The 23,847-nt window shown below is 45.4% G+C and overlaps 1 protein-coding gene across 1 annotated transcript in view; it reads left to right on the forward strand.

The window, feature by feature from the left end:
* Positions 1 to 23,847, forward strand: part of LOC137425574 (forkhead box protein P4-like) — a 224,255-nt gene that overhangs the window by 105,809 nt on the left and 94,599 nt on the right. The window contains exons 4-6 of the mRNA XM_068114138.2: positions 13,925 to 14,047; positions 14,579 to 14,665; positions 15,094 to 15,223. Coding sequence (XP_067970239.1) covers positions 13,925 to 14,047; positions 14,579 to 14,665; positions 15,094 to 15,223 — 340 coding nt within the window. The remainder of the gene's footprint in view (positions 1 to 13,924; positions 14,048 to 14,578; positions 14,666 to 15,093; positions 15,224 to 23,847) is intronic.

Here is a 23,847-nt window from a genome sequence, read left to right on the forward strand (position 1 = left end):
TAATAAACACCCTACCGTGCATAATGGACATTATTAAACAGTTATACAGTACATATATGTAATAAAAACACTCAAATAAGAAATAAACAGAAGAAAACTAGAATCCGGGCACTCGGTAGAGCGCATACCTTCGCCGCAGCTACTGTTCTGTACTTGGCATGGGAGTGTATGCGATGTGAAACTTTATGTGAAATGCGATCGATTTTTAAAAATCAGAATTTGAGCAAATCTGTTTCATTCGTCTGTTAATATGCCTCCCCGATTGACAAATCTGCAATTTGAATTTCATTTGAGGTTGAAATGATTGCGGGAGATCGCGTTATAGTGATGACGTCTTGGATGGACATCCTCTTCTTCAGTCGCTCATAACTTTGAGTGAAATACGATCGAGTTAAAAATAGTCAGAATTTGAGCAAATCTGTTTCATTCGTTTGTTAATATGCCTCATCTCTTGACAAATCTGCAATTATAATTTTTTTTTAGGTTGAAATGATCGCGGGAGATCGCGTTATAGTGATGACGTCCTGGATGGACATCTTCTTCTTCAGTCGCTCATAACTTTGAGTGAAATACGATCGAGTTAAAAATAGTCAGAATTTGAGCAAATCTGTTTCCCAAAATCTAATCAAATGTGTCCCGTATAATAACCAATCATCCCACCAAATTTCATGCAATTCGGTTGAATACTTTTTGAGTTATGCGATTAACATACACACACACAGACATACAAATAAATACACAGCGATCAAAACATAACCTTCCGCTTTTGCGAAGGTAACAAGCATGAAATGGGAATTAAATAAGTATATACAGTGCAGTACTTTACTGTACTCACCATTTGTGGTTTATTGAAGTGGGTTTTGCTTGATTGGTAGTGGTGACTCAGAATACTCAGAGAATAGAAGCAGTGGCAGCAGCAGGCTTGAATAAAGCATCAAACTTGAACTGAGTCCTCCTTTGATGTTGCTTCCCTATTATAATCGACCCAAACTGGCAAAAATATTCATAACTAGCAGAAGTACCCGGCATTGCCGGGCGGGGGAGGGGAGGGGGAGCGAGCCCCTTGGCAAAGTGAGCGATTTTTTTTGTCATAGCGTCATAGCGTCATAGCGTTCATAGCGTTCATAGCGTTTCATAGCGTCATAGCGATTTTTTTTTTCATAGCGTCATAGCGTTCATAGCGTAATAGCGTTCATAGCGTCATATCGTTCATAGCGTCATATCGTTCATAGCGTCATAGCGTTTCATAGCGTTTCATAGCGTCACAGCGATTTTTTTTTCCATAGCGTCATAGCGTCATATCGTTCATAGCGTCATATCGGTCATAGCGTTTCATAGCGTCATAGCGATTTTTTTTCTCATAGCGTTCATAGCGTCATAGCGTTCATAGCGTCATATCGTTCATAGCGTCATAGCGTTCATAGCGTCATAGCGTTCATAGCGTCATATCGTTCATAGCGTCATATCGTTCATAGCGTCATAGCGTTCATAGCATCATAGCATCATCACGTGATCGCTCTGAGCGAGCTCTGAGCGTCATAGCGATTTTTTTTTTCATAGCGTCATAGCGTTCATAGCGTCCATAGCGTCATATCGTTCATAGCGTCATAGCGTTCATCGCGTCATAGCATCATCACGTGATCGCTCTGAGCGAATCAGCGCCCACCTGCTCTGATTCCGTTGATTCCGTGCGCTGAAATGCGCTGAGGTAAATATGAATAAAAAATATGGATCGTCAAATATTTTGAGTTCGGCCATGTTCGTCCCAGGCTCAATGGCCATGTCTATGCCAAATATCAAGCACGTAAGCCTCTCCGTTTAGGAGTCTATCGGTAACATTACACACACACACACACACACACAAACTGTGTTTTATATATATAGATAAGGTTGCATTTCTTGGTTAGAATTTATGATGTCATAAAGGGGGATGGGGTGGAGGTACTCACCCTAACCCCAACAATCTGACTCGGAAGATGGTCGGCAACGAAATGGGCCGCAACAACCATGCAGACGCTCATGCCCGTCCCCCAGCACCTTTTATCAGTATATTTGCGAATTTAATAGACGCTCATATAAATTTGCGACGGCGTCCACTGCTTTTTATTTTTGTCCGTTAAATCCGAAATCCGTAATCCGTTAAATCGAGTTCCTAATGTATCCACACAGATATCCGAAGATGGCCTGGACAATATTATTGGTACCTTTTGGAAGTTGTTGGACTGTGGTAGCACATATCACTCTTAGCCGGAGGTCTAAGACCTCCATGGAAGCCGAAACGATGCTCGAAATACGACGTTGATTACTTATACTGCAGATTATACTGCAGATTTCAAAATTATACTGCAAAGTACCCATGTATACACACAAATATATAAATAAAATATTGATATTCATGCAATTTTTAATTATGTGCATTTTTGTTGTACACGTTGATGCTGTATCGGCTCCGAGTCGTTGGTTCGCGCACCGCAACCGCAACAATATATATAATTTCAAAACACACCTGGTCACAAGTGTGCCGCACTGACAGGGTCCTCAGTCGAGGTCCTCAGCATCATCCCGTTTCGGCCCTTCAATCTCGATACGGTCACTCGGTCAGCTAAGGTGGGCCAGCAGGGGCACATACACATCCACATGCAGCAACTACATCTGGATGCGTACATACCCCCACCCCAGCCAGGGCGAACGCAGACTACAACAACAACACCTCCACATCCAGAATCCACAGCACCAAACAAACATGGTGGAACACTCAAACACCCACCTTTATACCCTTCACCACTCACCAACAAAACACACCAGATCATTCATACACACATCCACACACATACACACACAACACCAACCAACCACCTACCCTTAAATACCAACATGCACCACTCATGCAAACATGCAAAACCATTCATGCAAAACCACACCCACTCATGACCCACTCCTGCAACACACACACACACACACACACACACACACACACACACACACACACACACACACACACACACACACACACACACACACACACACCTCCATTTCTATTCCGCAACCTCAACCTACACCGTTCGACATGCCTCCATAAACTTCCTCCAAATACAAAATGAGCCTTTCAAGGTAACCTGGGCCACCTTGTCACACATCCTCCTTCTTTCTGTCTCACACACTCCAAGCCGAGCAAGAAATGCAGAAAAGGAATTGCCAATATACCCTCTACACCCCACCTCAAACGGCTGAAACGAAACTCGCCAACCCTTCTCCCGGCACCTCCATGCTCTATTAGCAGGGTATGACCCCGGGTAGTGTCAGTGAGTTAATGTCATAAGAGTAGTTGGGAAGAGAATTCCCTTCGCGCCATCCACATCCATTCACCGAGGGTGACGAACTCCACCGGGACCGGTATTCCCCCGGTAATATTAGGACAATTGTATTGGGAATTGTATTACGCAAGACAGTGTTTTTATTACATATATGTACTGTATAACTGTTTAATAATGTCCATTATGCACGGTAGGGTGTTTATTACCATTCAGAAATAACCATTCAATTTAACGGAATTTCTGGATTGACGGATACCCGTTCCTCACTATTAGTCCGTTAAATCGAGGTTAAACTGCATACAATTTTTTTTTTTTAAAGAAGAAAGGCGCTTCCAACCAAAAAGTAAACTAGATTTACTCTGCTAATTTAAGTAATACGCAAGAGCAGACCCATTCTCAAGTGACGCCAATCGACCCCAAGCTTTGTCCGCTTTTATCCCCGATCCCGGTTCCTCCAGGCCGGGACACAATACCCGGGGGAATACCTAATACAATACAATTCTAATACAATTCCCCGAGTAATACTGGGACGAATCCCGGTTCCTCCAGCTCACTATACTTTCCTCTCTTCCTCTCGTGCACCTCCTCCATGTTCTCTTCCCAAGGTACAGACAATTCCCCTAAGATGACCTGTCTTGTTGTACCTGATCAAATGACAATGTCAGGCCGCAACCTTGTCATACAGAACTCCTCTGGGAATACCAATTGTGGCTTTAGGTCTGCCACCACCTGCCAATCACAAGCATCTGACAGCCTTCTTGCATCTTTATATATATATATATATATATACACACTACCGGTCAAAAGTTTGAGAACATCTCAATTTTTCAAGTTTTTATTGAAATTTACGCAGTTCAATGTCTCAATGTACTCTGAAATTAAGCATAGACCAAATAAACCATTGGAGATAAAAAAGAAATCATTGAATCATTTTGTTTAAAAAAATTTAATTTAAATTTTTGACTCAGCAAAGTAGCCACCTTTTGCAGATATAACCACCGAACACACTCGTGGCATTCTTTCTACAATGGAAATCAAATATTGTTTGGGAAGTTGATGCAAACAATTCCTACAGGTGTCCCAACCTCTGCTGATTACTTGATTACAAACCACCTGTCTGTATAAAAGCAGTGTTTGAACAGACTGTTATTACACCCTCTGAAGCATTATTTGGACAATATTGCACTGCAGGAAGTAGTATATTGCTATCATAATGGTGAGAAAAAGGCAATTAACAAAGGAAGACAGACAGACCATTATAACCCTTAAAAGTTTAGGTCTGTCCTTTAGAGAAATTGCAAAGAAAGCCAAGGTGTCAGTGAGTACAGTTTCCTCCACCATCAAAAGGCACTTGGAAACTGGAGGAAACTCTGACAGGAAGAGGTCTGGCAGACCCAAAGCCGCAACAGAACCGGAAGACAAGTTTCTGAGAGTCAACAGCTTGCATGATAGGCGGCTCACAGGACAACAGCTTCAAGCACAGCTTAACACTGGTCGAAGTAAGCAAGTCTCAGTTTCAACTGTGAAGAGAAGACTTCGAGCTGCAGGTTTGACAGGTCGAGTGGCAGTAAGAAAGCCATTGCTAAGATGGCAAAATAAGAAAAATTAGGAAGGTCGGCCAGATTAGGAAGGTCGCAAGCATCTATCGGCACATCACTTGGTTAATTTCATGGTCCCAATGAGTGTTGCTACATGACAGGTCCAGGAACCTGCTCAGGGCTGTGGACTTAGCTGGCAGATGCGGTCATTTTGACACGACCCACGGAACTTTAACTGCGTAACCGGAATGGGCTGTGGCTGTTATAATGTGTTGTTCTCGTCCTGTTCCCTTTTCAAGGGGTAAGGTCCAATAGTACCAATCTTCTGCCCTGTCTTGATCACGATACTCCTCCACTCCCCTCTGACCTCAGCCAACTCTCTCCACACTCTCCATCCACCCCCACCTTACTGATATTCCTCTTCACACAATCGTCCCATCTCAACCGCGGTCTACCTCTTTTCCTCCTACCTTGTTCCCCCAGCCTACCCGCTCTCTTTGCCAATCTCTCTTCGCCCATCCGCACAAAGTGTCCAATCCATCTCAGCTGTCATTTCACCAATCTCCCAGTCAAGCCCATCTGCACACCAATCTCCGCTCTCAGTTCATCCATCCTACTTCTATCCACCCTCTTCACTCCTGCAATCTTTCTCACTCAGTTGTTCTCACAAACCTGCAGCCTCTGTTGTTGTCTCTCTGTCAGTGCCACCATCTCCAGACCATAAAGATAGGCCGGCGCTACACACAAAACGACAGAAACTTTCCTTTCAATCTCCTTGAAATCTTTCTGTCTGCCATTAAACCTTCCACCCTCCTCCACACAATCATACCCACCTGAATCCTCCACCGCACCTCTGCCTCTGACTTACATTTCCCGGTCACTGTTCCACCCAGATACTCAAACCTATTTCCTTGTCTGATCTCCTTCCCTGCTATTCATTTATTTTCTCTGCTGCCCAACCCACATCACCTACATGCTCATTTTCAGCCCATGTTTCTCAAATGCCTCCTTCCAGTACTTCCTGCATCTTCCGCGCACTCTCCACCACAACTAGATTGTCCGCATCCAATATCATCCCCAGAATATGTTTCCTGTTTACCTTCCTGCTTACCAGCTCCATCACCATGATAAACATGAGTGGGCCGAGAGCGCTTCCCTACCTCAAACCACACCGAACTCGTCCAACATCCCAGGATCAACCAAAACTCTTCCCTTCGTTCCCTTGTACATCCCTTCCACCAACCTAACTTCTGCCTCTGGCACTCCCATCCATCTCTGTATTGCCATCAGAATATCTCTCGGGACAGTGTCGTACGCTTTCTTAGTACCATCTTGATTAGTTTGGAACACTAATAACAATATATATGAAGGAAAACACATGACAGATTACATGGGGGAAGTCACCTGGAACACAAAGGTGGGGAAATGGGGGCTAGAAACGAACATTTGGAAGAGAAGACGAAGGGATATTTACTAGAACATACTTGACCCTGCTTGTCACATACAATTATTAGTTATTACATACGCTTATGATAAACATGTGCTTTGAAATAATTATTATAAACGATTCCCCTTCAGTCATTCTTTTATGTGTAGATATAGATATCGTAATTTCATATATACAGAGCTCGTAAAATTATTAATGGACTTGCAATTAAATTTGAAAGTGATCCCGAGACACATGATGTAAGAACAAAGCAGTCAGTTAATTGAAAGGGTGGAAATTGATAGTTCCAACATTGATGGACGGGTTTAGTAACAAAATCGGCTTTTATTGAATTGAAGGAGGAAATTACAAAAAAAATAATGGTTTCATTTAATCCCGCTTGCTTGTGTAAGTTTGCGGCCTCCTCACCTCTAAAACCTAAATTCTGTGTTTAGTTACTGTCATTGCTGTAGTTGTCCATCATTGCGAAAGCCTTTTATGTAAGCATCGCCTAACCACCGTGCAAACACACACACATGTCACCCATTATTCAGCATGGCGACCAAAAATGATTTGAATTTTTTGCAAAGCTCTGGTGTCGGTGCAGAGAAAGACCAATTTTCACCGTACGAGGTCCACTGGGAAACACTCGACGATGAGTGTGCAAGAGGGCTCACTTCCACAACCCCAAGCCTCGTGACTGGCTGTTAATGAATTTGAGTATGACTGCGGTCGTTTCAATTAACAATATCATCCGTGACCCAATTAACAGGGTCTGCAGTTGGTAAAATTGGCCTGAGTACATTTGGACAGTTGTGAAAATTTGGGTGTCTCTCAAACCCCCAAAAAATACGAGGACATACAAGCGGATGGTCCATTAAGCACGCATGCAGATTTGGTATTCGTAACTTTGTGGAGCACAATGTTGTACAAACACAAATGTACAAACAACAACACAATGTTGTACAAAAAAGTGCAAAAGCGACTGCATAACCGCACAGGGCCGTACAAATATGGCTCACATTGATGTACAAAAATGTTATGTTGGGCGTTCATAAAGTTATTGGGATACGAAATAGTCACAGTTGTCACAGACATACATACTCCTACCTTGTTTGTTTTTGTTTTATATATTTGTTTTATATATTTAAATAAGCAGTGAATGAAATTTTTTAAGAAAACGCCTCTTTTTCTTTCTATTTACAAATAAAAACAAATTGGCTTGTCTTAGAGTTTCGTTAGTATCTCGTTTGGAGAACCTTTTGAAGACCCTCTGTACTTGTCAGTTCTTCGGACAAATTTTAACCTCAATGGAGCGTGCACTCATGCTCCAATCTTTTAAATTTATTTAGGAACAGCAATTTCGTTTGAGTGAAAAATAATATATTGCAGTACTATGGCATCCATTGGTGCTTACTTCTGTTGTCCATTGGTGTGTATTGGTTGCCCTTCATATCTGAATAAAGTCTTTCACATGAATCGCCTGATCGATTTGTTACCCTCGGCAGAGGAGAGGGTATTGTATTTGGGTCAGTTTGTTACTTGCCGGAAAAGATTCCGGCAAGTATGCTGATTGGTTGGTTTGTCTGTCTGTCTGTCTGTTTGTGCGCAGTACTACGTCTACATCGTTGCACATAGAATCGCCAAACTTTACACACATATTTGTCTTGCCCTGGAATAGACTGTGCCCAATTTTTAACTCTCTCAGCTCAAGGCCTCCATTATGAAGTCATAACTCGATAATTCGACACGTACAAAACTTCATTCAATCAAGATGAAATTTCTTGAGCATAATCTAGGAATAAATTAGTTTAAAAAACAAATAATAATGACGTCATTGGTCACGTGGTTCGGCCGCCATCTTGGAAAAAACGAAAAACTTTGCACCTATATATCTCCGAAAATGCTGAATAGAAAAAATTGAGACATGGCGCATTGTAAAGAACTCTCCATGGGGAATAAAATATGTTAATGATGATGTCATAGGTGTCTCCATTATGACATCATAATTCGACAAGTACAAAACTTTATCCGATCAAGATGAAATTTCTTGAGCTTAATCTAGGAATAAATTAGTTTAGGAAACAAATAATGATGACGTCATCGGTCACGTGGTTCGGCCGCCATCTTCGAACAACCGAAAAACTTTGCACCTCTATATCTCCGAAACCGCTCCATGGAAAAATTGAAACATGGCTCATTGTCAAATACTCCCCATGGGGACCAACATTCATGATGACGTCATTGGTGCCTTCATTATGATGTCATAATTAGACAAGTAGAATGCGTGATCCGATCAGTTTGAAATTAATTGAGCGTGATCTACACAAACATTGTATGTGAGAATTAAATTGATGATGTCATCAGTCATGTGGTTCGGCAGCAATATTGGATTGAAAATGAAACCTTTCAAAAATCTTATTTTTCCAGAACGACTTACTAGTTTGATGTGAAACTCCACACACATGATCTACTAGCCTTGGGGAATAAATTTTGAAAACATTAAGTTGTATGTCACATGGTCTGGCAGCCATAATGGATTTTATGCAAAAACTTCACAAATGAAATTATTGTTCTCTGAAAACACTGAACGGATCGATGTGAAATTTTAACCATTTGTTCAACTCCCTTGGGGATATAATATCGGGGGGGGGGGGGGGGAGGACGTCATCAGTCACATGGTTTGGCAGCCATATTGGATTTAAGGAAATAATTCAGAATAAAATCTTCCTCGGAAAGCACTTACCCTATCAATGCGAAGTTTTACAATTATCATCTCGCACCAGTGGTTTGGTCGCCATCTTGGATATAAAAACGAACCTTATCTAAAACAACACAAAACAAACACTACACAAAATACACCACACAAACATGTCCTGGAGAGGGTCTGTAAATCTGCTCTTTCTTGTTTATAATGCAGAAGGTTCTGCCCAGACAGAAAACATACCCGAGGAGAACAAGCAGTGTAACCTGGTGTCCTGGAACCTCCAAGAAGATCAAACTTCACGTTGGGTCCCCATGTACTGTCTTTGTCTTTCCCTCGCGGTCCCTATGTGCTGTCTTTGTCTTTCCCTCGCGGTCCCCATGTGCTGTTTTTGTCTTTCCCTCGCGGTCCCCATGTACTGTCTTTCCCTCGCGGTCCCCATGTACTGTCTTTGTCTTTCCCTCGCGGTCCCCATGTACTGTCTTTGTCTTTCCCTCGCGGTCCCCATGTGCTGTTTTTGTCTTTCCCTCGCGGTCCCCATGTACTGTCTTTCCCTCGCGGTCCCCATGTACTGTCTTTGTCTTTCCCTCGCGGTCCCCATGTGCTGTTTTTGTCTTTCCCTCGCGGTCCCCATGTACTGTCTTTGTCTTTCCCTCGCGGTCCCCATGTACTGTCTTTGTCTTTCCCTCGCGGTCCCCATGTGCTGTTTTTGTCTTTCCCTCGCGGTCCCCATGTACTGTCTTTGTCTTTCCCTCGCGGTCCCTATGTGCTGTCTTTGTCTTTCCCTCGCAGTCCCCATGTACTGTCTTTGTCTTTCCCTCGCGGTCCCCATGTGCTGTTTTTGTCTTTCCCTCGCGGTCCCCATGTACTGTCTTTGTCTTTCCCTCGCGGTCCCTATGTGCTGTCTTTGTCTTTCCCTCGCGGTCCCCATGTGCTGTCTTTGTCTTTCCCTCGTGGTCCCCATGTACTGTCTTTCCCTCGCGGTCCCCATGTACTGTCTTTGTCTTTCCCTTGCGGTCCCCATGTGCTGTTTTTGTCTTTCCCTCGCGGTCCCCATGTACTGTCTTTGTCTTTCCCTCGCGGTCCCTATGTGCTGTCTTTGTCTTTCCCTCGCGGTCCCCATGTGCTGTCTTTGTCTTTCCCTCGTGGTCCCCATGTACTGTCTTTGTCTTTCCCTCGCGGTCCCCATGTGCTGTTTTTGTCTTTCCCTCGCGGTCCCCATGTGATGTACTGTCTTTCCCTCGCGGTCCCCATGTACTGTCTTTCCCTCGCGGTCCCCATGTACTGTCTTTGTCTTTCCCTCGCGGTCCCCATGTGCTGTTTTTGTCTTTCCCTCGCGGTCCCCATGTACTGTCTTTGTCTTTCCCTCGCGGTCCCTATGTGCTGTCTTTGTCTTTCCCTCGCGGTCCCCATGTGCTGTTTTTGTCTTTCCCTCGCGGTCCCCATGTACTGTCTTTCCCTCGCGGTCCCCATGTACTGTCTTTGTCTTTCCCTCGCGGTTGTCAGCTCTTTCACGAGCCTCGATTCAGTATACAAAAAAAAACAAAAAATAAAATAAAAAAAACCACTTGCTAGCCGCAGTCTGGGCAGGAATTTGTAATTTGTTCAGGGTGCCGGCGATAACTCGTCTACTCTTCGCAAAGGACATTGTGGGAACTTTAACATCCACCAACTAATGCTAGCAGATGGGACACTTGTTTAATGTCCTTCTTCTCGATGACACACATGTTGAATATCATCCTGAATACGAAACACCGGGATCTTGCATCCCTGTTCATTGATAGTATTGCAACGACAGTCATCACAGCATAACAGGGTTGTCTATCGTCTGAGCTCTGCCGGTATCGTGTCCTTTTTATGAACGCAAGACCTTTAAACATTGTGAAGCATCTGCAAATACATATGCATCCAATTTGGCTCCAACTTTTACCAGGATCAAAGTGTGTACCTTTTTGCTCACGACAAGGCAGAAACTATAAGCTTCTGTGGCGGACAGACTAATGGAGGCATAAACTAACAACAACTATCAAGACGATACTCCACGAGTCCTATAACGAAGTGTGAGTGTAGTTAGAAAGATGAAAAGTGAAGATGGTATGGATGGGTACAAGGGAGGGAGTGGGGGGGGGGGGGGGGGTAGAGGGGGATGATTGTCACGACCGTTGTGTTGTGGTTTGAGCTCACTTTTGTGTTATTTGCAAAATGTCGGGAGTTTGAATTGCGATTTAATAACACTTTGTAATAATAATTTTGAGAGTTTTATTTAATCTTGGTGAAATATGGTTCATTATAACTGTGCAATGTGATTATTTAAACTACCAAAGTGGTGCACTGCTAGGAGAGCTTAGAGCTAGAGTACTCATGTTTTAACTATGCATCCTGGGTCTGGTTCCCAACATTACTACAAACTTTTACCTTGGTGCTTCACAGACACGGTGTTACACCATCGAGTGTGCTGTCCCTCGTGTTGGACACACTCCTAGCAGTATATTATCTGGTGGACATTAGAGGATCGTATGGTGCCTTTCAAAAAGAGTAGGCCATTGTATGCCGGCACTCGTGACTACATTTGAAATTCTTGTCCAAACTGGCTGTGGGGACTCCACAAAGCCCAACCCCAAATCAGGCCTCTGGCTTCCCACTATTGATCATTGGCCAATGACATGGTCTGAAACATGGCGTTTATACAATAATGAGAAACGCCAGTTCATTTCTGTCCCAAAAGGAGATAAACCTTGCATTCCCTTTTGAAGATTACATTCAATGAATGAAATGGTAGACGGACAAGGTAGATGTTTGTATTAAAGGTAACCTTTCACATTAAGATATTCTTTTTACATACTCCATTAAAAGTTGAATGACATTGGGCTTTTCTAAGTTGGAAGTTTCCTCATATGTATTTGCAATTTGGATTTTTAAAATTCTTTGAGTCACAGAGGAATTACAGGGTGCTGAGTGGTGGTGTTCTTTTGATTTTCACCTCTAAGCTGTTATCGTTCTAGGTTTTCTTCTGTGCAGGGTCTAAACCCCACACTGCCTTATGAATGATTCCTCAAACTTTCTTTACATGGGGCTCTTCAAAATTGTCCCATCTACCAGAATGTGCTTGAAATAGTATCATATCTTATGGCATCTTTCGTGAGAGGAACTTTATTAAGTTGATACTTTTTGTTAGTGTGACTGCTCTGTTTGGTAACGCCCAGACCGTCCCAAATTGGACTTAACCTTGAGCAAACAACATCATCCAGTCACGTGAAAAAGTAAGTACACCCCATGTAAAGTTTTGACTTTTACAACATATTTCAACATACAGCTATTTGATCTTCATTTCAACAATATTGATAGAAAAAGGTGATATAATATAACAAATATCATGAAACATTTACATTTTGTAGTCCATTGAATAATTTAAATAAACATAAATGCAAATTTCGCATGTGGAAAAAGTAAATACACCCCGACATTTATCACTACTTCAAATACCTAAAATTAGAATCAGGTGCACCAGCTCAGGTGCAAATAATTAGAACATCGTTAGAGAGGATCTTGGAGGAACCTGTCTTATTTAAACCTCAGACATTTAGTTTGGTTTGCTCTTTGTTGTTGAAATGTGTGGCGTCACCATGCCTAGATCAAAAGAGCTCTCTGAGGCCTTCAGAAAGAAGGTTATAGATGCCTACGAGTCTGGGAAGGGATTTAAAAAGATCTCCAAACAATTTGAAATCAAGCATTCGACTGTTCGGAAGATCATCTACAAGTGGAGAAGATTCCAAACAACTGCCAACTTGTTCAGGCCAGGCCGCCCCAGCAAGTTCAGCCCGAGAGCAGACCGCAAGATGCTGAAAGAAGTCTCTAAGAACCCCCAGAATGTCATCATGGGACCTACAGGTAGTTCTTGCCACTGTTGATGTCAAAGTGCAAGAGTCTACCATTAGAAAGAGGCTGCACAAATTTGATCTACATGGGAGGTGTGCCAGGAGGGAACCTTTGCTGTCCAGAAAGAACATCAGGCAAGACTAAAGTTTGCCAATGATCACCGAGGCAAAGACCAGCACTTCTGGAACAATGTGCTCTGGACAGATGAGTCAAAGGTAGAGCTATTTGGCCACCATACCAGAAGACATGTTTGGCGAAAACCAAAGATAGCATTTGACCACAAGAACCTGATACCAACTGTAAAGCATGGTGGTGGAAATATTATGGTTTGGGGCAGCTTTGCTGCATCAGGGCCTGTGCAGCTCACCATCATAGAATCCACTATGAATTTTTCATTGTACCAGAGGGTGCTTGAGGATAGTGTGAGGCCATCTGTCGAAAAGTTGAAGCTCAACCGAAGGTGGACCTTGCAACATGACAATGACCCTAAACATACCAGTAAATCCACCAAGGAATGGCTGAAAAGAAAGAAATGGAGGGTTCTGGAATGGCCAAGTCAAAGCCCGGATCTAAATCCCTTCGAGATGTTGTGGGGGGATTTGAAACGAGCTGTGCATGCAAGAAACCCCTCAAACCTCGCACAGCTGAAAGAATTCTGCATGGAGGAGTGGGCAAAAATTTCTCCCAGTCGATGTCAGAGACTGGTAGACAGTTATAAGAAACGCCTACTTGAGGTTGTTTCTGCCAAAGGGGGCAATACCACCTTTTAGAGCTAAGGGTGTACTTACTTTTTCCACATTCGAAATTTGCATTTATGTTTATTTAAATTATACAATGGACTACACAATGTAAATGTTTCATGATATTTGTTATATTATATCACCTTTATCTATCAATATTGTTGAAATGAAGATCAAATAGCTGTATGTTGAAATATGTTGAAAAAGTCAAAACTTTACATGGGGTGTACCTAGTTTTTCATGTGACTGTTTTTGATAAATTACCGACAAACAAAGTTTTCCTCGAGTTAGAATTTTCCTCTAATTGTTAGCGCTGTCATTTGCAGATTCCGGTTTCGCTGGCCATTTCTGCAGCTGGAATGTCTTCGCAGCCGATACAGATTCTTCCATCAACTCAACAGCTTCAGGTCCTCCTGCAGCAACAAAGCTTCCTTTTGCAACAGGTTGCGGTAACAAAGCAGGGTTTTTCCTTAACATGGGTAGCACTTAGCTGTGCAGGCGAAGAAGAACACCGTGCGTAGAATGTCTTTTACAACATTTTTTTTTTTAAATCTTGAAACCTATTGTAATGCCTTAAATAAAAAGACATCGCTTTGTAAATCAATGGTGTCGTTCCAGATGTTCAATAGAGGTTACCCACACAGAACTCATATCATGTTAAGTTTTTAGTTATCAGGTGCCTTACCTTTCTCCACCTAGTTTCTTTTTCTCCATGTGCAATATTGAATTTCAAACCAAACTTGTATGTGTTAGCATAAAGTTTGTGGTGGCTATCTGAGCTTTGCTTTTAGGCGACTTCGCTGGACCACGTCCCGTGAGTCGGGAACATTTATCCAATATGGTCACAAATCTCACAGAATTAGTAGGGCTGTGTCACGACCCAGTAACCATCGCCTAATGACAGGATCACCCTTTGGAGGTCTTCCTGGCATCGGGCTTTAAAGGCACAATTTGAGTCATTTCCCCCTCTTTTGCCACAGCAACTGCAGGAGCTATACAAGAAACAGCAGGAGCAGTTCCACTTGCAGCTCCTGCATCAACAGCAAAGCAGCAAGGCGCCAAAAGAGGTATCCAATTAAAGAAGGAGATTGGAGGCTCTGTGTGTCTTCAACTTGGTCTGAATTTCCGATGAGCACCGCGTGAATTCGTGTGAAGTTCGTACAAAGATGGTGATGAATCATTCAGGTTGACCACCAACTCCGACGCTTGGTCTAATGAACATGCCTCAAGAGAACCTCATCAGGTTTGAAGTCAACACTGCAACTTTTTGGCTCGATATGCAAATTTACATTTGGTGGTTTTGTCAAATTCATTCTTCTCTGCCGAGCCAGCCGCAGCGGGTTCCAGACCTCAATGGACGTACGTGCAGCATTTTGGCAAACCCAGGTGCTGCTTTGTAAATCGATCGAAATGCTTCAAATGGTCTTTACTTGACTTGATTGGATTCTTTTTTTCCTTACCCTCAAGATGCTTTGACTTTCTCCGTCTCTTGCAGCACCAGGCCTTTTTGGGGCAGCAGTTGACTGCACAGCAGCAACGCATTCACTTTCAGCAGCAACAACAGGGAAGCTTGGCAGGTCCCACACTTCCATCATCTATTGTTCATCGGAATTCTCTTTACTCAGGTGTTTATCTAACAGTGTTCTACATGGAGAAAAACTTTTTATATATATATATAAACCTGCATTGTGTGGATTGTGTATTATTTTTGCAATTTGTTTAACAAAAAAAAACCTGATCAATTTCAAATGTCGTTTTTTCAAAAACAATGAATCGATTTCAACAACAGTTTAGTGATATTTGACTTTAAAAAATAGTTCACAAGCATTGTGAAACTTAAACATACACCTGATGTGTCTTATTGAGGTCATGATACGACATCGAGGGCATGAAAGGTATCAATGAAACTCCTGGTAGCACATTACAAGGCAATAAACACTACCCTTCCCCCTATACCCACAATCCCCACCACCTCATTAAGCCAAGTGCGTATTTTGCTTGATTCCTTTAAAGCTATGTCAATGTGAAGTACACATGATGTATTTAAGGTTAATATGTTGAAAGTGAAACATATTTAAGGGAATGAGAAAACACAAGATGCACGAATGAACAAGGATAGCAAGAGTAGGAATACCATGAGTATGTTTAGGGATAATGTAGGATAGCAGGGAGTCATCAAATTCAATGACTGGAGGAAACAGTTGATTTGTAAATATGCATGGAAGTGATTCCTCAGGCAAGGGAAGGAGGGGGATAGCTCGTGATTATATACAACACACTCCCCACCCTCCGGCCAGCCCTTAAATTCTCCCATCCTATCTCTTTTCATATTCCTGTCTCCACATCGTATCCATCCTTCCCTTTACCCTCCTTTTCTTAATTTTGTACCTACCTGGTGTTGGCTTAGCGGTTAGGGTCCAGGCTTGGGATCCTAGGATCCTGGGTTCGAATCCCGGTCGATTGCTGAATTAACGCCAGGGGGTTGACTCAGCCTGTCATCCTTCCGAGGTCGGCAAATTGAGCACCAGCATGCTGGGATGAATGATCCCGGTGTGTACCCCGGTTTAGAATAGGTACATTGTATTCCTGCGCATCGTAAGAGGCGTCAGGAAGGGCATCCGGCCATAAAAACATTGCCTCAAACAGGGAACCATGATTGTCATGGGGCCCGCAAGGCTAACCCTCGCTCTAGCGGGGAAAATGGCCTTAAAATGATCATTCATTCATTCATTCTACCAGCATCCCTTACCGCTTCCCTCTCATCCCAACCAATTCCTCAATGTCTGCATTATGTGTAGATTGCCTCGAAGAAGATAAATTACTTTTAAGTAAAAGGTTTGACTTAGGAATGTCAACGCGGAATAGACTGTTGCATTAAAGTATTAAAACATACAGCCTTGTGGAGGGAGGAATGACTGGTCACAAGACCAGACAGTCCAGGAGCTCAAGATCAAAATGACCAGCACATCGAGTATTCGGAAGGTTTGGCACTTTCTTGAGTTTTGGTAAGATCTTAGGAACACTTCTTTGCCTGTTGTACGATTGAATTGTGGTATCTACCTCATGAGCTGTCTAAATGTGATTGAAGCCGAGGTGCATAACAATCTTGGATACTTTGTTGTGCATATGTTCAGGGGAATGTGAGTTTGATCACATGACAGGTGAAGGGACAATTGAGAATACACACCAAAGCTGGTATACAAGTTTGTCTTCATACGCTGGATGATAGGATTAATTTGATATCAAAAGGTGAAAGGTCAAGGTCAAATGCATATCATAGATCCTTTAGGATAGCTCAAGATAGCTGTAATAAGATCATCAAATTTGCTATGTTGACTTATCCGATTGTATAAACACCAACTGTCACGCAAGAAGCAGTTCAAAGACTCTGGTTTACAAGATCTCCTCCTCGAGTCTAACACATATGTTAGTGGCACGGATTTTGTCCTGCTTAAGGAAAATTAAACAACTGAGGAGTAAAGGTGCACAAGTGGGTTATGGAAGCAATGCTGTGCCTGCAAAAGCAGTCCTCGAAGCTGGTTCAAGATAAAGGAAAACGCGAGGACAATCTGAATGCCATAGGCCATGCAATCACATCTCTTTGCTTACTCCAATCCATCCAAGCCGGGAGAAATGGCCACTTCATTTGTTTGCTACTGCTGCAACGACACATTTGACATTATTTTCGACCAATACGACAGACAAGTGCCTGTCAAAGCAGGAGAGCATTTCAAAAGAGGGTCTTCAACTGCATTGGAAGTGAATATCGCTTGGGAAATACCCAAATCCAAAATCATTGGGGGCAAGTACATCAGAAATCGCACTTCTGCTGTTGTCCTCACACCTGATGGGCCAACTCCGGTATTTGACGTCACTGCGGGAGTGCTGCAAGGTGACACTCTTGCATCTTTCTTATTCATTATGGTGCTCGACGATGTGATGCATTGACGGAAGAAGATGGTGTCACACTGCAACGCCGCATGAGCAAAAGACGCCCTGCTCAGAAACGATCTGACCTCGACTACGCTGATGACATCGCTGTAGCTGCTGATTCACTACAAGATGCACAGCACATCCTCTCAAGAATCGAAGATACAGCCAGTAAAGTCGGTCTTCTTATCAATACCTCAAAAACAAAGTACATGCACATACATCGTCGACCGAATGAACAACGAACTCGCAGGGCAGCAAATGGTGAAGTGCTCGAGACAGTTCAATACTTAAAATACCTTGGCTCATACACTAACACTGCCTATGACATCAGCTGCTGCATTGGACAGGTGTGGGCAGCAGCAAACAAGCTTGAGAAAGTATGGCGTGCCCGCTGCAACTAAGCACCAAAATCCGGCTATGTAAAGCTTCAGTTGAATCAATCTTACTGTATGGGTGAGTCGTGGATACTGACTAGGAGCATGACAGGTAAAATAGATGGCAACTACACCAAGCTCCACCGTAAAATACTCAACATCCGATGGCAAGACCACGTCACACACATTGAACTATACAGTAATTTGCAAAAATTTATGATGTTGTGAGCAAGAGGCGTTTGAGATTGGCGGGTCATGTCCTCCGGCACGAAGAAGAGGCAGCAAATAGTGTCCTACTTTGGAAGCCATCAGAAAGGAGAGTTGGTCGGCCGAATCTGATGTTGATTTTGGTGTTTTGTTTGTGATTGTCTGATCAACATTATGTATAAACAAGCAGTAAGTACATCAGAAATCCTCTCAACAAGACCTATATGGCTCCATTTGACAATGGTACCGAGATACCGTCGGTTGGAAAGAGGGTCATTGTTGCTGGTGGATTCAAGGATAGTATGGATGGTGTGCCAATATCTCTCGGTCAGTCACAGCCTTTGACAGAGCTCTGTCTGATCTGATAATGAGGAAGCACACACTCCACAGATCACACGGGTAGTCCGCTAATATAGATGTTGCGATCCTAAGGTCCATGCCTATGACTCCCTCCACTGTCTCGAGTTGTGGTTTCGCACTGGCACAAAAGACAACCTGTTTAACACAGCAATGCTAGTTCCAACACCATGCTTTGCTCTGCCAGACTTCCATTTGCTGACAGGTTGTGAAAGCACCAGCGCTCTCTCTGGAATAGGCAAGAAAAAGTCTCTGGACCTGATAAAAATTTCTGAAAGGTATCAACAGAGATTGATCAATCTAGGCCCTGTCCGTGGGAATGTGGCCCTGTCCGTGCATGATGTGAGTTTGTGTGTGCCACTTATGCCAAAAAACAACAACGTATGTTACTGCTGATGAATCACGGCACTGGCTATTCTGTCAACATCGACAAAAAACGAAAATCTGCCACAAACATCAAACAGCCTGAAAGAGCAAATAGAAAAAGAGCCAATTTCCAGGCACTTGTTTGGAAACGTTCCTTGCGAACACTTTGAGATCTTCCTTCTCCAAACTGGCATGGCTGGCAGCTTCTGGATGGTCAACTCAGCCCTGTTCTCATGTGAACGGAACCTGCTCCGAGTGGGTTGCTGGAACTCACAACTCACCTCCTGTAGATGCCACCAATTAGCATGCAGAAGGGTTGGCCTATGCCAATGCAAGGCAAATCATTTCCTTTGCACTGATGCTTGCATTTGCAAGGATGGCAAATTACGCAAAAATGCACACAGAAGTTCCTGATGAAAACTCAGATGAAGACGAAGATTAGGTAAATGTGTAAATTATGAAACATGTGCAGATATAATTGTGTGACGATTTGTTATTCAACTGATCATCAGATCATGTAGGCCACAATTTTCCTAGACAATGTTGAGAATGTCCAACCATATTTATGTGGTATTGCTGCTTCATGGCAATTACTAGCAGGGGTACCCGGTGTTGCCCGGTCTATTATTTGTGGGGCTTAAAACACTTCCCTATATCCACAAAGGAATGGGATCAGGGATCATTTAATGTTACCTTTCACAAAGCTACAAACTTTTAGGCACTATAGAGCGATAAAAAAAAAAAACGCATTTTTCTTTCTTAAGAATTTTCAAATTTTTTTTGGCCTCAAACATCTGAAAGTTCGACACCTCTGAAAACCTCTGAACACCTCTGAAAGTTTGAGGAAGATATGTTCAGCCATCTCTGAGAAAAATGGTGACACACAGACAGACACACACAGACAGACAGACAGACACACACACACACACACACACACACACAGACAGACACACACACATACAGACAAAAACACACACACAGACAGACAGAAACACAGACAGACAGACACACACAGACAGACAGACAGACAGATGCACACACACAGACATGCACATGCACACACACACACAGACACAGACAGACACACACACACACACCACCATCCCCCCCCCCCCCCCACCCACATACCCACACACGCACACACACACGCACACACACACACACACACACACATACACACACACACACACACACACACAGACACACACACACACACCACCATCCCCCCCCCCCACCCCCACCCACATACCCCCCCACACACACACACACACACACACACATGCACACACACGCACGCACACACACACACACACACACACACACACATACACACACAAACACACACACACACACAAACACACACACAAACACACACACACACACACGGCTCTCTTATAATATGGATTATACTGGTCATGATGCCTCAGCATTTTCTTCTTGGCGCTGTTCTGCTGTTTATTTTGAATGAAAATCTCTACGACTTGCAGAACAAAAAAAATTACAGTTGACTTTTATTATAAATCTTACTTACATTCTCATTTCCAATGTAACTTTTTAAGTTACTGTCAAAATTTGATGACGATAGTCTTTGTAAAACAAGTGCCTTGGTGACAAAAATCAACCAAAAACGATTTTCCTCCGGTTATATTTTCACCCGTGTCGAAGCCTGGTGTTAGCTAATGGTTACAGTGGCTGGCTTGAGATCTTCGGATTTAGGTTTGCGCCCCTGTAGTGCCGTTGAATTAACACTAGGTGGGTTGACTCAGCCTGTCACCCTTCCAAGATCGGCAAAATGAGTACCAGCTCACCGGGCACTGCATCAACGGCACAGCTGTGCCCCCAGAACAATGATGCAGTCAAGCAGCCACAGGTTTTATATGAAACCACGACCACCACCACCACGACCACCACCACCACGACCACCACCACCACCCCTGCCTCCTGCCTATTTGTCTGTATGTCTATGCACAGGATATATCAAAAACTTATGGACGGATTCGGCCGAAATTTTGTAGACAGGTTGGGTGTCTGACGAGGACAAATCAGTTAGATTTTGGTGAAGACCCAGATTCGGTTATGAGAACCTTTTCTTTTTTCAGTGATTCGTCACCATTGAGTGATAGGGCCAAAACCTTTATATCGCATGATATTTCAAAATGAGTTGTGGACGGATTCGGACGGAACTGGGTGGACAGGTTGGGTGTGTGTGAAGGACAAATCGATTCGATTTTAGTGAATATCCCGAATCTGGATCCGGATATGAGAACTTTTAAAGTGATTCTTCACCACTGAGATAGAGGCAAAAACGATATCTTAGATGATATTTCCAAAACCTGTGGATAAGTTATGACAAAACTAGGTGGGTGAGTTGATTAGTTGATAAAAACAAGATGATTCGATTTTGGTTGAGGATTCAGATCCGGCCTATCAGTAAGATACAAAACGGAAACTGTTCAGCCTGGCTGAATGTGCTCTATCGAGTACCGGTCAAGTATTGTGTTGTTTTACTTTGAGGTCAAGACTACATTTGTATAGTGTTTAATTTTGAAATTGCACCAATATATTCAAGCATACAATCACGTGAAAAAGTAAGTACACCCCATGTAAAGTTTTAACTTTTTCAACATATTTCAACATACAGCTATTTGATCTTCATTTCAACAATATTGACAGATAAAGGTGATATTGAAGGAACTGCGCTCCAACGCGAGTCGAAAGAATTGACGCGACCAAAGACGGAATTCGTCCGAGTTGCTTTATTGAAACAAAACAGCTCAGGTATTCTGACAAGCCCGTTTTTCGGGCAACAATATATATACACATTTATGTCGGGAAGTTTGCCCGGCAAAAGCTATACCGGGCATGCCCGGGTATCAAGGGCGAGCCTTGGAAAGGCGAGTCTGGACCTGCCCGGGCGTGTTTGGCTGCGGCCTGGCAAGTCGAGGCTGGGCGTGCCCGGGCGCTCTGGGCGAGCACTGGAAAGGCGATAGCGGGCATGCCCGGACGCTCTGGGCGAGCCCTGGAAAGGCGATAGCGGGCATGCCCGGACGCTCTGGGCGTGCCCTGGAAAGGCGATAGCGGGCATGCCCGGACGCTCTGGGCGAGCCCTGGAAAGGCGATAGCGGGCATGCCCGGACGCTCTGGGCGAGCCCTGGAAAGGCGAGAGCGGGCATGCCCGGGAAAGACGAGACCGGGCGTGCCCGGGAGGTTTGGGCGTGCCCGGGAACAGTGAGTCCGGGCATGCCCGGGAGAGGCGCGTCTGGCCGTGTTCTGGCCGGTGCAAGGCGATTATGTACATCCAGCGGTAACCGCGACACACGCCCCTCCAGAATCGACCTGCACCGGCAGGGTCAATTTAAGGGGGGTCCGGATGACCCGGCCGAAGCGACCCCTGGAGGGTCGTGGGGAGGGGTCTGACGTGGTGGTGGGTGGTCGAGCGGGGGGAACTGTGGACGGGGGGCGGCCTCGCCGCGGAGGAAGGGCCAACCGTGGTGGTCGGTCGACGTCCATGTGCGCCGGTTTGAGGCGGTCCACAGAAATCCGGTCCGGCCGGCCGCCGAAGTCGACGATGAAAGACTTGTCGCCCCGTCGCAGGACCCGGAAGGGCCCGTTGTACGGCGGCCGGAGTGGCCCCCGGTGCGCGTCATGACGCACAAAGACGTACTCCGCTGTGCGAAGCGCCGGGGGGACGTAGGACTGGGGGCCACCGTGGCGGGACGTCGGCACGGGGGCAAATCGTCGGGCGGCCTCCTGGAGGTCCGAGCGCTGGCGAGCGGCGGACCAGGGACTGGTAGCGTCATGAACGAATTCGCCCGGGACGCGGAGTGGCTGGCCATAGACGAGCTCGGCGGCGGACACCTGGAGGTCTTCCTTGGGGGCCGTGCGAAGGCCCAAAAGGACCCACGGCAGCCGGTCGGCCCAACCGTCGTCCTGAAGGCCGGCCATGAGTGCGGCCTTCATGGAGCGGTGAAACCGTTCGCACAACCCATTGGCTTGGGGGTGGTAGGCCGTGGTGCGGTGCAGCGTGACCCCCAACGAACGGGCGACCGCGCCCCAAAGCTCAGACGTGAACTGTGGGCCGCGGTCGGACGAGATGTCCGCTGGTGCGCCGAAGCGCGCGACCCAGGTGGCGATGAACGCCTGCGCCACGTCGGCGGTGGTGGTGGAGGTGAGGGGCACGGCCTCCGGCCACCTGGTGGTCCTGTCCACCATGATGAGCAGGTGGGTGAACCCCCGCGAGGGGGGCAGGGGACCCACCAGGTCCACGTGGACGTGGTCGAAACGCCGTTCAGGCACGGCGAAAGGTGCCAGCGGGGCCTGGGTGTGGCGGTGGACCTTGGCTCGCTGGCAGGCCGTGCAGGCGTTGGCCCAGTCGCGGATGTTTCGTCGAAGGCCGTGCCAGACGAAACGCGCCGACACCAGCTTCTGAGAAGCTTTCCGGCCCGGGTGAGAAAGGCCGTGGATGGAGGCGAAGATGCGGCGCTGCCAGGAAACGGGCACGATGGGGCGAGGCTGGCCCTGGGAGACGTCGCAGAGCAGGACGGTGCCCGCGAAGGGGATGTCGGCCAGGCGGAGGCCCGTGTCCGCCACGCGGAGTGCCTGCACCGAGGCGTCGGTGGTCTGGTCGGCCGCCATGAGCGTGAAGTCCACGCCGAGGTGGACCGCGTTCGCGCTGGCCCGCGAAAGGCAGTCGGCCACGGCGTTGTCTTTGCCGGCGACGTGCTGGATGTCCGTGGTGAACTCCGACACGGCGGAGAGGTGGCGCTGCTGGCGGGCCGACCACGGCTCCGTGACCTTAGCCATTGCGTAGACCAACGGCTTGTGGTCGACGAAAGCCGTGAACGGGCGGCCCTCCAGGAGGTGTCGGAAATGGCGAACGGCCAGGAATAGCCCGAGCAGCTCGCGGTCGAACGTGCTGTAGTTTAACTCGTTCGGCCGGAGTTGCCGGCTGAAAAAAGCGAGTGGCTGCCAAACCCCGTCCACCCATTGCTCATGGACGGCGCCCACCGCGT

The sequence above is a fragment of the Myxine glutinosa genome, chromosome 4, assembly GCF_964187855.1.
Source record: "Myxine glutinosa chromosome 4, kmMyxGlut1.1, whole genome shotgun sequence".
Taxonomy (NCBI): Eukaryota; Metazoa; Chordata; class Myxini; order Myxiniformes; family Myxinidae; genus Myxine; species Myxine glutinosa.